The 14,753-nt window shown below is 39.3% G+C and overlaps 1 protein-coding gene across 1 annotated transcript in view; it reads right to left on the bottom strand.

Annotated features, from left to right (window-relative positions):
• Positions 1–14,753, bottom strand: part of mgat4b (alpha-1,3-mannosyl-glycoprotein 4-beta-N-acetylglucosaminyltransferase B) — an 81,457-nt gene that overhangs the window by 18,383 nt on the left and 48,321 nt on the right. The window contains exons 5-8 of the mRNA XM_076105315.1: positions 11,463–11,509; positions 10,005–10,118; positions 3,987–4,062; positions 2,818–2,932 (exon numbers count right to left, since the gene is read on the bottom strand). Of these exons, the coding sequence (XP_075961430.1) occupies positions 2,818–2,932; positions 3,987–4,062; positions 10,005–10,118; positions 11,463–11,509 (352 nt within the window). The remainder of the gene's footprint in view (positions 1–2,817; positions 2,933–3,986; positions 4,063–10,004; positions 10,119–11,462; positions 11,510–14,753) is intronic.

The following is a 14,753-nucleotide window of genomic DNA, read 5'->3' as shown; positions in this document are numbered from 1 at the left end:
TGCAGTAATACTTCTCAGAGTCAGTTTGAACCATAAAACCGTGAAGGATTCAGATGAACTCAGAAAACAGAGAGAGATGGAGTCAGTATCGAGCTTGCCATCGATTGGCTGAGAGCGATGATGACTGATGAAGACTTCAGGATGAAGAGTCGATTCAGTGAGAAAATTAAAGTCTTCTTTGTGTATTTGAAGCTTCATCAGAGAGAAGAAGAGGAAGAGGTGGAGGAGAGAGAAGGTGTGTGAGTGAGCTGGTGTTTCTCCATCTCTGTGAGGACCAATTAGACTCTCAGAGAGACACTTCTATTCAAAGAGCTCAAATCAGGACTTTAGGATTTAGAGACGAGGTTTGAAGAACTGTGAACGTCTCTCGAGTGTCTGCAGCTCAGAGAGTCGATGAAGAAAAGCTACGTACTGGACATTAATGTTTATGTATTTATTAATGCTGTTGATGCATTCTTGACATTTTAGTGCAAAGTATTCGACATATTGTGTTCTAAATATACATATAAGTGACTCCACTGGTTCAAACACTTCTAATCACCTAGTGGTCAAACGGTGGAATTACAACGGTTCGAAAACACTTTTCCCATTGAAAAAGAGACGTCTGTAACGCATAGTAACGTTTTCTTCTGTTCTTTCTGCAGTCTTTTAAAATGAGGACCAACTTTGTGAATCATTTATAAATCATATTACGGTTTCAATTATTATTTTAAATAATTATATGTTTTATCTGGTGGCTTATGAGGTCTAGTTGCTTTTATTTTGTCCTGATTTAATTATCATGTTGTTTTATTTTTAATTCAAATACAAGTTTAATATTAATACAATAAATGTCATTATTATTATTTTTTCATTATCATCATTATCATTGCCGTTAATATTATTATTATTAATATAATTATAATTATTGTTATTATTATTATTGTTACCATAATGATTATAATCATAATTATTGTTATTTTTACTATTATTATAATTGTATATATAATGAGCTTCCTGCAGCAGAGACCTTCTTCTGTCCGACAAACTCTCTCTCTTCTTGAAGAACAAAGAGAGAGAGTGATGACGGACACTCACTGAATACCCATAATGCAACAGTTTCATCAGCCTCACTCACCAGGAGAATCACATCCGAGGATTTTATATTTTAATGATGTCCCCAAAACTGAAACGAGAGCTGATTTTCCAACAATAAAAATGTTCTGCTTTGCACAAGTTGGTCACAAGTATTTAATAATCCAATTAAATCTAAAATGTGTCGGTTAAGCCTCTGAAATAAATCAGCGTGTGCGTCCCCGCAGCTTTCAGCAGCAGAGAGAATATAAACACACATAATGACATAATTGATTGCCAGTCAAATCAATAATTCACACTTAAAATGTTTAATTTCTTGATGGAGGACGAGACGCCTCGAGCAGAGAGACGAGTTAGAGAGTTCAGAGTGATCATCACAAACTCAAATCTGTGATACAAATGTTTTCACCTCATTACTGCAGAAATACAACACGCGTATGTTCTATAATGAGATGATAATAATAACAAGGTTGAAGCTGTTTATTAGGACAGAAGATTAATCGCTGCTCTACGCACTGGAATCAGGAGAAGTCTGAGGATTAATCTGATGATTATTTTATACGTTAATCAATTCAAAAATAGGGAAAAAGGTGAGAAATAGTAAAAAATTACATCAAAATAATAAATAAACTAAATTGTTTAATCGTTTCAGTCAAGTTTCATACGTTTAATATGTAAAAATATGAATGTTTAATGTGAACTAAAGCTGTCAGATACATGTAGAGGAGTAGAAGTATTGAATGGCATGAAAATAAAAGAAGAAGAGGAAGGAGAAGAAGGAGAAGGAGGATAAGGAGAGAAGAAGAAGAAGAAGAAGAGAAGGAGAATGAGAAGAAGGAGAAGAAGAAGAAGGATAATAAGAGAAGTAGAAGAAGGAAAAGGAGAAGAAGGAGAAGAAGAAGAAGAAGAAGAAGAAGAACAAGAGAAGTAGAAGAGGGAGAAGGAGAAGGAGAAGAAGAAAATAGTTGCAGATTAATTTCCTGGATGTTTATTAACTGTATTTATTATTTTAAACATATTTGCAGATATCTTTCATTCAGGCAGTAAAGTCTGTCGTTTGTCAGAGATATCTAATCATCGAGACGCTTCTCGGACCTGATTTCTGTCTGCGTCGGTCAGAGCCGAGAGGAAACGTATCCGACTCCAGACCAGCTGCTGGTTCAGCAGAGTGACGTCAGCTGATCGGACTCGTTGGTGAAACACAAGGATCAGAGATCAGACGGAGCTTCAGGTTCCTGATCGGAGGTCCACTTCTCTCGTTCAAACATCTCAACTGTTAATCTCTCAGAGCGAAAGATGATAAAACGTGACATCAGACAGAACTGTGACCCGAGGCTGATGATGTCATTATTATCTTCATATTACGTTGAGAAATCACAAGTTACAGCAAAACTATTATTTATGTTATTTTAACTATAATGTTGATGATTAAATGAGAAGAAGAAGCTGGAACCAGCATGTTTTTATACGAGTCATTGTTATTATTATTATTATTATTATTATAAGTTGTATTATTATAACTATTACTACTACCATTATTACAATAATAATAATTATAACAATTATTATTATTATTTATTATCATATTTATTATTGTCATCATCATCATAATTAACATTATTATTATCATTATTATGATTGTTGGATTGTTGTTATTATAACTATTACCATCACTACTATTTTTAATACTTAATATTATTATTATTAATAACAACATGTGAGAAGTGAACAGCAGTGACTCACCGATGAAGCCGAGCTGAGAGAACTCGAGGATCATCCATTCTTCTGACGGCTGCTGCAGCGCAAAGTTCTTCATCGTGGTGAAGAAGTTCGGACGAGCGACGATATCGTCCTCCAACTGTTGGGGGGGGGGGGGGGGGGGGGGGGGGAAGACTCGTTTTATTCTAATATTTCATTATATGTCCCGCATATATCACCAACTATGTTTGTATGTCTAATTTTCTTTTTCACCTATTTGAAGAATTGTTACGGTTTTAAATATTAAACACATTTTCTCCGCATATTTTATCGTTTTAGTTTCACATATTTCAGGAATCATTTTTCATAAATAATAATAATAAATATATATATTTGTTATTAGTTAGTAATTTTTATATAATATTTTACTCATACTTTTAAATATTTAACAATTTTATTTTCGGTATTTTACAGTTTCTTTTTATTTCACTAACATCTTGAGGACGTAAAAAAATGACGTTACAGTTTAAGTCTTCTATTTAAATCCTATTTGTCTCATAATTATAGGTCAGAATATGGAAACATTAAAACGTTCTTTATGAGCTGATTAAAGATGTTTTATTTTCCCTCTTCAGGTAAAAACTAAATATAATATTTCTCTCTTTATGAACCCGATCGACAGTTTTCAGATTCACAGATCGGCTGTTTTTCTTCTTCAGATGTTTCTTCTTCTTCTCATCTTTTAAAGAGAACAAAGACTCAACGCCTCCATTCATGTCCCCGTCAGTCTACCCACAATGCAACAGTTTCATCAGCTTCACACCTCCAGCGGGTTTTACATCAGAGATTGTTTTTCCTTTAATGACTCTTCTGTTTAAACAGATTCAGCACAGAGACCACGTTCTTTACTTTATTTATGTGGTTATACGATCGTATCATGGGAGAGTTGAGAGGATTCACACATATTTAATCTTTATTTAACAAGAAACGCTCAGGTTTGTGATTTATTTTAAACCATTAAATCAATAAATCAAAAATGGGAATTAATAAATAAAATGGGAATTTTATTTCTATATTATAATATAGTTTATTATATATTTATTATTTAATCATTTATTCATTATTTTATTTTTAATAAACACTTCCTGCAGATGTTTCACAATAAAAGCCTGCAGAGGAAAGGCTTTTATTGTGACGGTTTCTTTCTTTCCTACCTGGACGTAGTAAGTTCCTTTAGACTGAGCGTACATCATCAGGTAACAGTAGTCCAGGTTCTGCTTCGTCCTCCACCTGAGGAAGAGGAAGAGGAGGAGGAGGAGGAAGAGTTACTCCACTATGAATTAAAGGGAGACACACGAGCTAAATATCACCATGAAACATCACCAGTTCATTACTGATATTAAGATGATTATTTATTATGTTAGAAGTTTTCTGAAATGTTATGTTTAAATATGCAAATGAGGCATTATGTAACGGTAACTTTTGGTTGAATTCTATGAGAAATCTACAAAAAGACATAAAATAAAAGTTTTCTGTCGTCGAGTCTGAAACGACAAGTAATGGAAGAAAAAAATCGTCTGAGAAAGTATTAAAAACAATGTGTTTGTCTTCACGTAATACTCTAAATGTCAAATAGACAACCTTTAAACGTAAAAACAGACAAATATCTAGAGATGAAAAGAAGCACAACTGGAAGAAAAATGGGGAAAAAAATAAATGCACTGTATGAATGATGTGAAAACAGTTTCTGCAAGTGGAAAAACAATAAAAATAAGTATTAAATATGTTATAATGGACTCGTATAACGCAGCAATGAAATCACACAAGTGAAGGTAGATTTAGACGCTGCAGGCTGACGACCAGCAGCTCTTCTTCTCTAATTTGCATCATTTCAAAGCGTTTCTATTTACCGGACGTCACGGAGGAAACGACTGCAGAGACACTGAATATATTGAATATATCCTGCTGCCGTTTCTCTCACGAAGGTCTGAAGGATTAAAGTTTTATCGCCACACGAATGAAACCACTGTGTGTTCAGACGAGTTCAGTCAACAGAAGAGAGAAAAATACACCGTGCTCAATATTTACTGAAGGAAACTCTGTGTATTCATATCCAGTGGTGGAAGAAGTACTCAGAAGTAAAAGTACTAATAGAGCAACGTATTCTCATGAAACAGCTCGTGTGATATCTTACCAAAAAATGTATTCCTGTCTTAAAGCTGCATTCTCTCTAGTGTCCACCAGGGGGCGACTCCTCTGGTTGTATAGAAGTCTATGAGAAAATGACTCTACTTCTCTCTTGATTTATTACCTCAGTAAACATTGTAAACATGAGTTTATGGTCTCAATCTCTAGTTTCAAGTCTTCTTCAATACAGCATGATGTTCATTTAGTACATTATGGTCCATTTAGAGTCACACAGACCATAAAGCAGGGGATGCTTTAGGGCGGGGCTACACAGTGATTGACAGGTCTCTACCAGAGACGTATACGGCGTCTCTACGTCACTCCTCCTCAGTCCATATATGGTCACTTCCTGTTCACTGGTTGTAAAAAAACAAGATGGCGACAGCCATAATCGCTGAACTCGAGGCTTCATAGCATCAGTCCACAAACCAATGAGAGACGTCACGACGTCTACTTCTTATATAAAGTCTGTACGTTTAGACAACAAAACTGCCCAATAATTGTGCCAAAACCTCACTTTCACTTTCTTTAATATTCAGGTTTACTAACGTTTTGGATTGACCGAGAGCTCTGTATAAAATAATCCTCAAAAATACAACTTGCCTAATAATTGTGCACGCAGTGTACGAGGTCTATTAATACGATTTATAATTCATATCGTTCTTTTTACAATGTTTTCCAGCTTGAGAATAAATACAGAAATACAGAAATACAACATTTTGTAAAACAACAAGTTCTTTGTTGTAATAAACATAGTGAAGCATTTAAGATGAATAAATTAAGTATTGATAATTCACCAGCTGCTAATAGTTCCACGTGTATGTTATGACGTGAAACTGTTTTGTTTGTAGGACAGTTAATAAAATATTAATATCATCTGCTTCTTAAGAACATCTTAATAAATATTCACCTCTAAAGGAAGCTGTTGGTTGAATGAACATTTATGAACACAGAAATATATATTCTTCAGTTTCTATTCAACAATAAAGCGTATTTGTAATAAATATTTAATTTATATCTTCTCCATCGTAAGAATAAAATAAAGATTATAAGAAGAACTGATCTCTGAAGCAGATTTAGTTTTTTTAAAGGATACAAACAACAAACACGTTTATAATTTCTACTCGCTCATGTTTTAAAGCTTTATTTATTACTTCGTCTTTGACTCAGAATCTGAACTGATGTTATTTAAAAGCTAAATTAAGCGGTCTGATGTTTCTGACCTTTGACCCTCTGAACCCGTAAACAGGAATCAGAAGGAGCTTCTTTGTGTTATGTAGCATGTGATGAACACATGACTCCTTCAGCCCTGCAGACATGAAACCCTCCTCCTCTTCCTCAGTCGTCTCTATCACTTTATTGAGCCATAGATAAACAGCCCCCCCCACACACACACACAGTGTATCCACAGTTTAGACTGTTTGTTGTTTTACTACTGGGAGTCAACAGCCTTTTTCTTTTATACTCCCGCTGAGGTCTAAGAACGATCGTGGGAGAAGAGCTTTTTATAGTGAGTCAGTAAAGTTAACAGAGGCGTTCTGTGTCTCTCCCACAGAGACCGACGGGACGGTTTAACAACAACTGAGTGTTTTAAAATAAAGAGGAAAGTTTTGTCTGCAAAACAAGCTGGAGCGAGACGAGACTCTTCAGCTCATCCTTTAAATTAATAATTCATCATGTTGTTGTCTTCAACACGTCTTTAACACTCAAGGTTCTTAGTTTAAACAGCACGGTTCACTTCACATCAGCTCAGGTGTCCTACACCTGTCCTACACCTGTCAGACCCTGCTGCAGTACCATGAGAGGTTTTCTAAAGGGACTCTGGTGCTCAGAAACACTCCCACTTTAGTCCACAGGGACCAACAGAATCAACACAACATGAAAGTTCCTCGTAGTAACTTTAAGTAAAATATCTGAATACTTCTTCCACCGCTGATCTTAAACAACGCATGCAAAAGTATCATCAGAGTATAAAGTATCATTACAAGGAAATACTCAAGAGTACCACAAACATCCATTGAGTACTTGAGTAAAGAGACTGAACTGAACTCAGAGGCTCAGCTTGCATGAGGTGAAGTGAACCAGCGTTTGGTACGCGAGGCCTCGGCTCTTTATTAACGGTCCTCCGTCTCTCCAGTGAGAGAAACCTCTTGATGGGATTCTGCTCCTCCTGTTTGAATACAAACAGTGTTAAAAAGGACGAATCACCGCTGTCTGTCTGTCTGCTGCTCGCTGAGCCTCTAAAGTGTTTAAAGACGAGACAAGTTTCACATATTCTAAACCATCCATCCATGTTCCTCCTCTTATCCGGGGTCGGGTCGCGTGGCAACAGGCCAAGCAGGCTGACCCAGACTTCCCTCTCACCGGCAACATGTTCCAGCTCATTCTGGGGGATCCCGAGGCGTTCCCAGGCCAGCTGCAGGAGATATAATCTCTCCAGCGTGTTCTGGGTCTTCCCCGGGGTCTCTTCCCATATTCTAAACCGTTTACTACAAATCATCAACATTAGACAGAAGGTGTAAAATACAGTTGTTAGATTCATTTCCTTCCTTTCAAGCAGCTATTGGTTTCTTGTTTGTGTCGATAAAAAATGAATCTGAAGAAGTTTAAAACGCCGGCAGATAAACGATCCATCGCGGTCGACATTAAGTCAACTTTATTTATGGTCTAAGTTACATTATTGGTGAATTATAACGCAATCAGGAGGGGAGGAGTGTTGCATTCAAGAGCCACGCTGTTGTAAAATCATAGCAAACATAGCAATCCATCTGTTGATGGATGAATATATCAGAGTATTGGTGCGTAAATGTCGGCCGATAAGTGACGAGAAAGGGCAAAGATGTGTTCACGTTATTGTGTTTATGTTGATAAAAGAATCAACGTATCTTTGATCTTTTTCTAACTTTATCATGTAAAGTTTTGTGATTATATTTTTTGCATCAGTTGATCCTTCTGTGGCCTTAAAATAAATATTTTACCTAAAGACAATAAAAGCCGAACAAAAGACAGAGAAGTTAATAAAGACATTTTAAAACAAAGTTTAACAGGAAGTTGTAGTCCAGAAAACTTTATGAAAATTCTTGAGAAGCACATCAGAAGTGGACGTAGTTTCGGCGTCGCCATCTTGGATTACGGCCATCGCCATGTTGTTTTTTTTCAACCAGTGAACAGGAAGTGACCATATCTGGACTGAGGAGGAGTGACGTAGGGACGGAGTATAAGTCTCTGGTAATCACGTGTTGCCCCGCCCTAAAGCATCCCCTGCTTTATGGTCTGTTTGACTCTAAATGGACCATAATGTACTAAATGAACATCATGCTGTATTGAAGAAGACTTGAAACTAGAGATTGAGACCATAAACTCATGTTTACAATGTTTACTGAGGTAATAAATCAAGAGAGAAGTAGAGTCATTTTCTCATAGACTTCTATACAACCAGAGGAGTCGCCCCCTGGTGGTCACTAGAGAGAATGCAGCTTTAACACATGAAGCATCGACTTCCCTCGTCTTGTTCAATAACAACAAACTGAAGAGGAAACAACACTCACATGTTTTAACCAAAGATGTATTTGTTGCTTCAACTAACAACAACACGTTTCACTCGGACAGAGGAGGTTAAATAAAAGTGATCGATAATAAGCTGTGACAGATTCCTCCATTTTGGATTCTCCGTCCCCTAAAAGGTTACATTTAGTCATTTATCCTCCCCTCCATTAACTTTCTGTATCCTTCATCCTCCTCCTCCCTGTCTTCACTTCTCCTCTACCTTCCTTCAGTCCTTCTCTCCCTTTAAATTCCCTCCTCGTCTGCCTTCCTTTCTCTCTCACCTCCTCCGCTCCGTCTCCCCTATGTTACCACGGTAACAGGGCGGAGCGACGGTGTATTAACTAAGATGATGTCACCTTGGTCTGCACACTGTTTCTGTTAAGGAAGGACTCTGTCAAGGAGACAAGCGGACCAATTTAAGGGTGTGTGTGTGGGGGGGGTGTTTAACAGCTCCCCAGGCGTCCGTCAGCCTGTCATGGCTAATTCATGAGGCTCTGAACCACACACACACACACACACACACACACACACACACACACACACACACACACACACACACACACACACACACACACACACACACACACACACACACACACACACACACACACACACACACACACACACACACACACACACACACACACACACACACACACACACACACAGATAAATCTCACACGCAGGTAAAACAGTGTGTGTGAGAGAGAGAGCGCTTTAATTATGATAAACTGCAGTTACTTAAAGTTAGAGTCAGTTTTTCAGGTTTTTCAGGTTAAAGTAAAACTCAACAAACTCTGAAACTTATAAACTGACTTTGAGTGAAACAACTTGTTTATTAATTATTGTTTCATTCAAACATCAAGAGAGGTTGAAGCAGAAAGGACTACCAGCCGGGCAACATGAGCACATGAGGTCCGCAAGGGCCCCATGATCTGCAAAGACTCTGAGGTCCCAAAAGGCCCCGAGGTCTCCACTGAATCCGTTAGGGAGACACTAAGGTGGGTTTCCCATCTTGTAGCCTTGTCTTGTAGACCTTGTCCCTTTTGTCGAAGTCTAATTTACACATTGATGAAGACCATGAGGTGCGGTTGAAAGCCCCTCAGGAAGCGACCACGAGCGGAAACACACCAATTAAAACTCACTCTTATAGTTTTCTTCCTTAGTTCTTATAGTTTCACTTGAAACCCGTCTACTTATGAAGGGTTTCTCTGTTAACCAGCTTTAATGAGCTCTGCTCATAAATCTAATGAGCTCCTGCTGCGTTACAACCTGCTTCATGTTGGGAAAGTATTCAAACACATTTATGAAAGTAGTTCAAAATAGAAATAAAGACGAATTAATGATTTAAAGCTGCTCAGTGATGTTCTTCTTACTTTACAAACAGCTGCTGAGAGGAAGAAATAACACTGATGATCCACTTCTGTTATTAAAAACAGACTTTTATGGTGAAAGAGGAGTTTCCTGTCCTGAAGCCACACACACACACTCACACTAACCTGACTCTCTCCTTTGGGTCTCCGAAGGACTCCCGGAGTCGAGAGAAGTCGGGGTAGAAGTGGACAGACGGAGAGACGACCTCCAGAAGACCCGACTGAATCTCTGCTGGAAAACTGAGACACAAAGAAGAAGAAGTTACTGTCACGGCTCCGCTGTGACTCCAGCTCGTTCTTGGTGTCTCCCCTCTGTTCTGTGTGTGTGTGTGTGTGTGTGTGTGTGGGGCATGGGCGCGGCTTCCATCACCCGGCACCTGGGCTCATCTCCGCACCTGCCGGCAATCAGACCTTCAATCACATGCAGCTCAAGTACCCCGGCTTCCTTCACTCTCATCGCCAGATTGTTTCGTCAGCTCAGTGGTAGCTACGACCTTGGCCCCGCTGAGTTTTTCCTCTACTAAGAGTTTGTTGAACTTCGCTTATCTGAGATTACGACTAACTTGTCTTTTCCTTGTGTCTCAAGATCCCGGTGCCCACGCCGCCGCCACTCACGCCGCCTCACCTTCCTAACTGCGTTCTCCGCCGGCTCTACGAACAACTCAATAAAACCTATTTCCTTCATACACTGCCGTCTCGGTGTCTGCTTATGGGTCCGGGATAACCAACCGTAACAGTTACTTTATTATTCTTTTATTTTGTAATAGTACATCATATTGTCAAATGTGACACAATGTGCTTGATGTCAGGACAATAAAGTTAATTGAAACTGAGACAAACAATGTGAAACACAACATGAACTTCACTGTAAACAGAGAGAGAAGAAGAAGAAGTAGAGGAGAGGAGGAGGATGTAGAGAAGAAGAGGAGGAGAGTGTTAACAGCAAATAAAGAGGAGAGAGGGAAGGGAAGGAAAGAAGGAAGAGAGAAGTAGGTAGATAGGAAAGAAAAGGGGGATAAAAGGAAAGGAAATGAGGAGGTAGAGAAGGAAAGATGTAGGTTAGAGAAAGATCTGTAAATGAAACGTAAACGAAGGGAAGAAAAGAAAGAAAGAAAGGGTAAGAGAAGGAAACAAGGATGGGAAATAATAGGAAAGAGGAGGAGGAGGCAGTAGAGGATGGAGTTAGGAAGGAAAGATGGAAGAAGAAGGAGGTGGGGAAGGAAAAAAAAAAAAAAATCACACTTGATCTTTGTAAAAGTGTTTTTACAAAAAGGTTCCTGCAGCTGGAACTGTTCGTCCAGCAGGCTGAGTGTGTGTGTGTGTGTGTGTGTGTGTGTGTGAGTGTGTATGTGTGTGAGATAAATTAATCATGCTCTAACATGCTGCACTTTGACTGCATGCCGTGAACAATGGCTCACACATCTGTTCACGCATAGCAGCGATCAAAGGCTACCGTGTACACGCACACACACACACACACACACACACACACACACACACACACACACACACAGGAGGTGGAGAGTCTCCTCCCGGGCCTGTTGCCGTAGAAACGGCATCCCATCATGCAGGTGGACAACTTACAGGCGCTTCAGGTTGTCTGCTACACTACTGGCGTACTGCTGGTCGGCCTGAAGACACAAAACACAAAGACAACTGCTTTAGGTTCTTTATATTTAACATGAACACAGACGTCGCCTTCAGGAACTGGAGGTGCTTCGGTTTGGTGGCCACACTCGGTACTGCAGGTCATGTGGCGCCCAGTTGACCATTAACCTTTATAGCCCTAGCCCTATTTTTAGGCCTCTGCTCGAAAATTGCATACCCATACTTAAAAGACTGTAAATCTGAAACTACAAGGTCTATTTTAATAATTCCGATGGTATAATACAGGTAAAACTTGTGAGAGACTTGTTACTGGTTAATAGTGAATGAAGATGCACACAGCTCAAATTGAAAAGTTTCAGGTTCGCCTGAAAAAAAGCACTTTTATTGAAGATATTTATTTGAAATAATGCAGATTGAAGCCTAAAAATACAGTCATAGCACAACAGGTTTGTGGTCTCTACAAGCACATTTTACTTAGATTGAGTGAAGCAGGCCAGCATAAATGAGGTCTGAGTACAGAGTCAAGCCGAATTCTCATTTTTGGAACCAGCTTTTGCGCTGCTCTATTCAAATTGTATATACTTTATAACTACATATTAACTATATATTTACTTGCTTTATCACCAAGAGTGTTCAATACATCGTAATAAAGCAGTTTGGCATCATTTTCAGCCATGTTCAGCTCTCATGTCCCTCCTCCATAAAAAAATCTCCTCTCAGTCAGTGTCTATCTAGGCCTTTGTAAGGCCTGTGATTGGCGGATTTCATCATGTGACACCTTGTTGAACACGAAAGAGAGTAGCGAAAGCACTATGCGGGTTATTTCGAAGATTGACAGCCTTTTATCCACTAAAAATCTCGATATGCTTGGCACAGCCCCTATGCGTAAAATCCATTGGTCCAGCAGAAAACTGCTGGCCATTTCCTCATAGAAGGTGCCAGCACGTTCATTTCAATGGAGAGAGAGAGTGGGGAGAGGGTCTATTTTCGCTGCATCGGATTTCAATGGATTACCTGCGTTTTTCGGCACGAAAATCAGCCAAAAGGTATGCTGACTTTCAATTTTTTTTCTGGAGAGCAGTGTGTTGTTTGTTGGCTTTGTTCATGTAACTTTTGAATGGTTTGACGGAAGTGAATTTGGAGACGTTGAGTCAACGCCGTATCGAGCCCTTGTGCGGAATCATATATCCGTGATTTTGTGATAAATCTTCTAGTTTTTTTAATTAGTTTGTGTATAACTGTGTATAATTGTGTAAAATGGCTGGTATGATGATTTTGCCGAGACCTTTTTTGTTAATTCGGTATTTAATATGTCTGGAGCATTTTTGATATTTCTTGATGAAAAGTCCATTCGGAACCACGGTACCACCCTAAACGGTCTCGCTCGAACCCCAAATGGGGCTCGGTCGGGCTAAAGAGCACGTCTTTCAAAATAAACTTCTGTCTTCAGAGGAAACAACTTAGTTAGGTTAAGAAAAGTTCGTGAAATACTTTGTTCGGTTTAGAAAAGATCGTGAAATACTTGGTTAGGTTTAGGAAAAGATCGTTAAATAGTTATGTTTAGGAAAAGATTGTATAATACTTAGTTCATTGAGATCGTTGTTTGGGTTAAAATAACTACAGAAGTGGCGTTACTTAAGTACATCAGTTAACGCTGACTTCTTGTTTCACACACGGCACAAACAGCGATCTCCTGGCTGAAAGGTTTTTACTGTCTTTAAACTTCCTGGTTCATGATTACATGAATTACTTAAAAAACCTATGGCGTTCATTACCGTCAGTGTGTTGAAGCCACAAAACACACACACACACACACACACACACACACACACACACACACACACACACACACACACACGTGGTCGACTGAGATCATGTGAATGTTTCTCTTCTCACTCGTACATCAACAACAACTTGAGCAATCGATGACATCAGAGTTAAGCCTCCTTCTCGGCCAATCAGGGCCCAGATGGGGTTCCCTTCGGGGACCCCATCTGGCTCTGCAGGTCGCTGCGCACACACACACACACACACACTCTCACACACTCTCACAGCTGAGGAGCGTTAGTTTCTGCAGGGAGTTGGTGTGTGTCGTTTGTTTTGGCGTCCTGGAGGTGCCAGCTGGGTGGAGCTTACCACAGAGCTCGGTGTTAACGAGGAGCAGACTGCTCCCTGGTGACACTTCTCACTTTGTACTGTCAGTATTTACTGAGAGCTCTCTTCTCTCTCTCTTGTTTCTCTCTCTTCTCTTCTCTCTCTCTTGTTTCTCTCTCTTCTCTTCTCTCTCTTGTTTCTCTTCTCTCTCTCTTCTCTATCTTCTCTTCTCTATCTTCTCTTCTCTCTCTCTCTCTCTCTTGTTTCTCTCTCTTCTCTTCTCTCTCTTGTTTCTCTTCTCTCTCTTGTTTCTCTTCTCTCTCTCTTCTCTATCTTCTCTTCTCTCTCTTCTCTTCTCTCTCTTGTTTCTCTTCTCTCTCTTCTCTATCTTCTCTTCTCTCTCTTGTTTCTCTTCTCTCTCTTGTTTCTCTTCTCTTCTCCCTCTTCTCTTCTCTCTCTTGTTTCTCTCTCTTCTCTTCTCTCTCTTGTTTCTCTTCTCTCTCTTCTCTATCTTCTCTTCTCTCTCTTGTTTCTCTCTCTTGTTTCTCTTCTCTCTCTTGTTTCTCTTCTCTCTCTTGTTTCTCTTCTCTTCTCTCTCTTCTCTATCTTCTCTTCTCTCTCTTGTTTCTCTTCTCTCTCTTATTTATCTTCTCTCTCTTGTTTCTCTTCTCTTCTCCCTCTTCTCTTCTCTCTCTTGTTTCTCTCTCTTGTTTCTCTTCTCTCTCTTGTTTCTCTCCTCTCTCTCTTCTCTTCTCTCTCTTCTCTTCTCTCTCTTGTTTCTCTTCTCTCTCTTGTTTCTCTTCTCTTCTCCCTCTTATCTTCTCTCTCTTGTTTCTCTCTCTTGTTTCTCTCTCTTGTTTCTCTTCTCTCTCCCTCTTCTCTTCTCTCTCTTGTTTCTCTCTCTTGTTTCTCTTCTCTCTCTTGTTTCTCTCCTCTCTCTCTTCTCTTCTCTCTCTTCTCTTCTCTCTCTTGTTTCTCTTCTCTCTCTTGTTTCTCTTCTCTTCTCCCTCTTATCTTCTCTCTCTTGTTTCTCTCTCTTGTTTCTCTCTCTTGTTTCTCTTCTCTCTCTTGTTTCTCTCCTCTCTCTCTTCTCTTCTCTCTCTTCTCTTCTCTCTCTTGTTTCTCTTCTCTCTCTTGTTTCTCTTCTCTTCTCCCTCTTATCTTCTCTCTCTT

Source organism: Anarhichas minor, unplaced genomic scaffold, assembly GCF_050575085.1.
Source record: "Anarhichas minor isolate MPS153535 unplaced genomic scaffold, ASM5057508v1 ptg000031l, whole genome shotgun sequence".
Taxonomy (NCBI): domain Eukaryota; kingdom Metazoa; phylum Chordata; class Actinopteri; order Perciformes; family Anarhichadidae; genus Anarhichas; species Anarhichas minor.
Note: the sequence above shows the minus strand (reverse complement) of the source record. Positions and strands in the feature narration are given on the sequence as shown.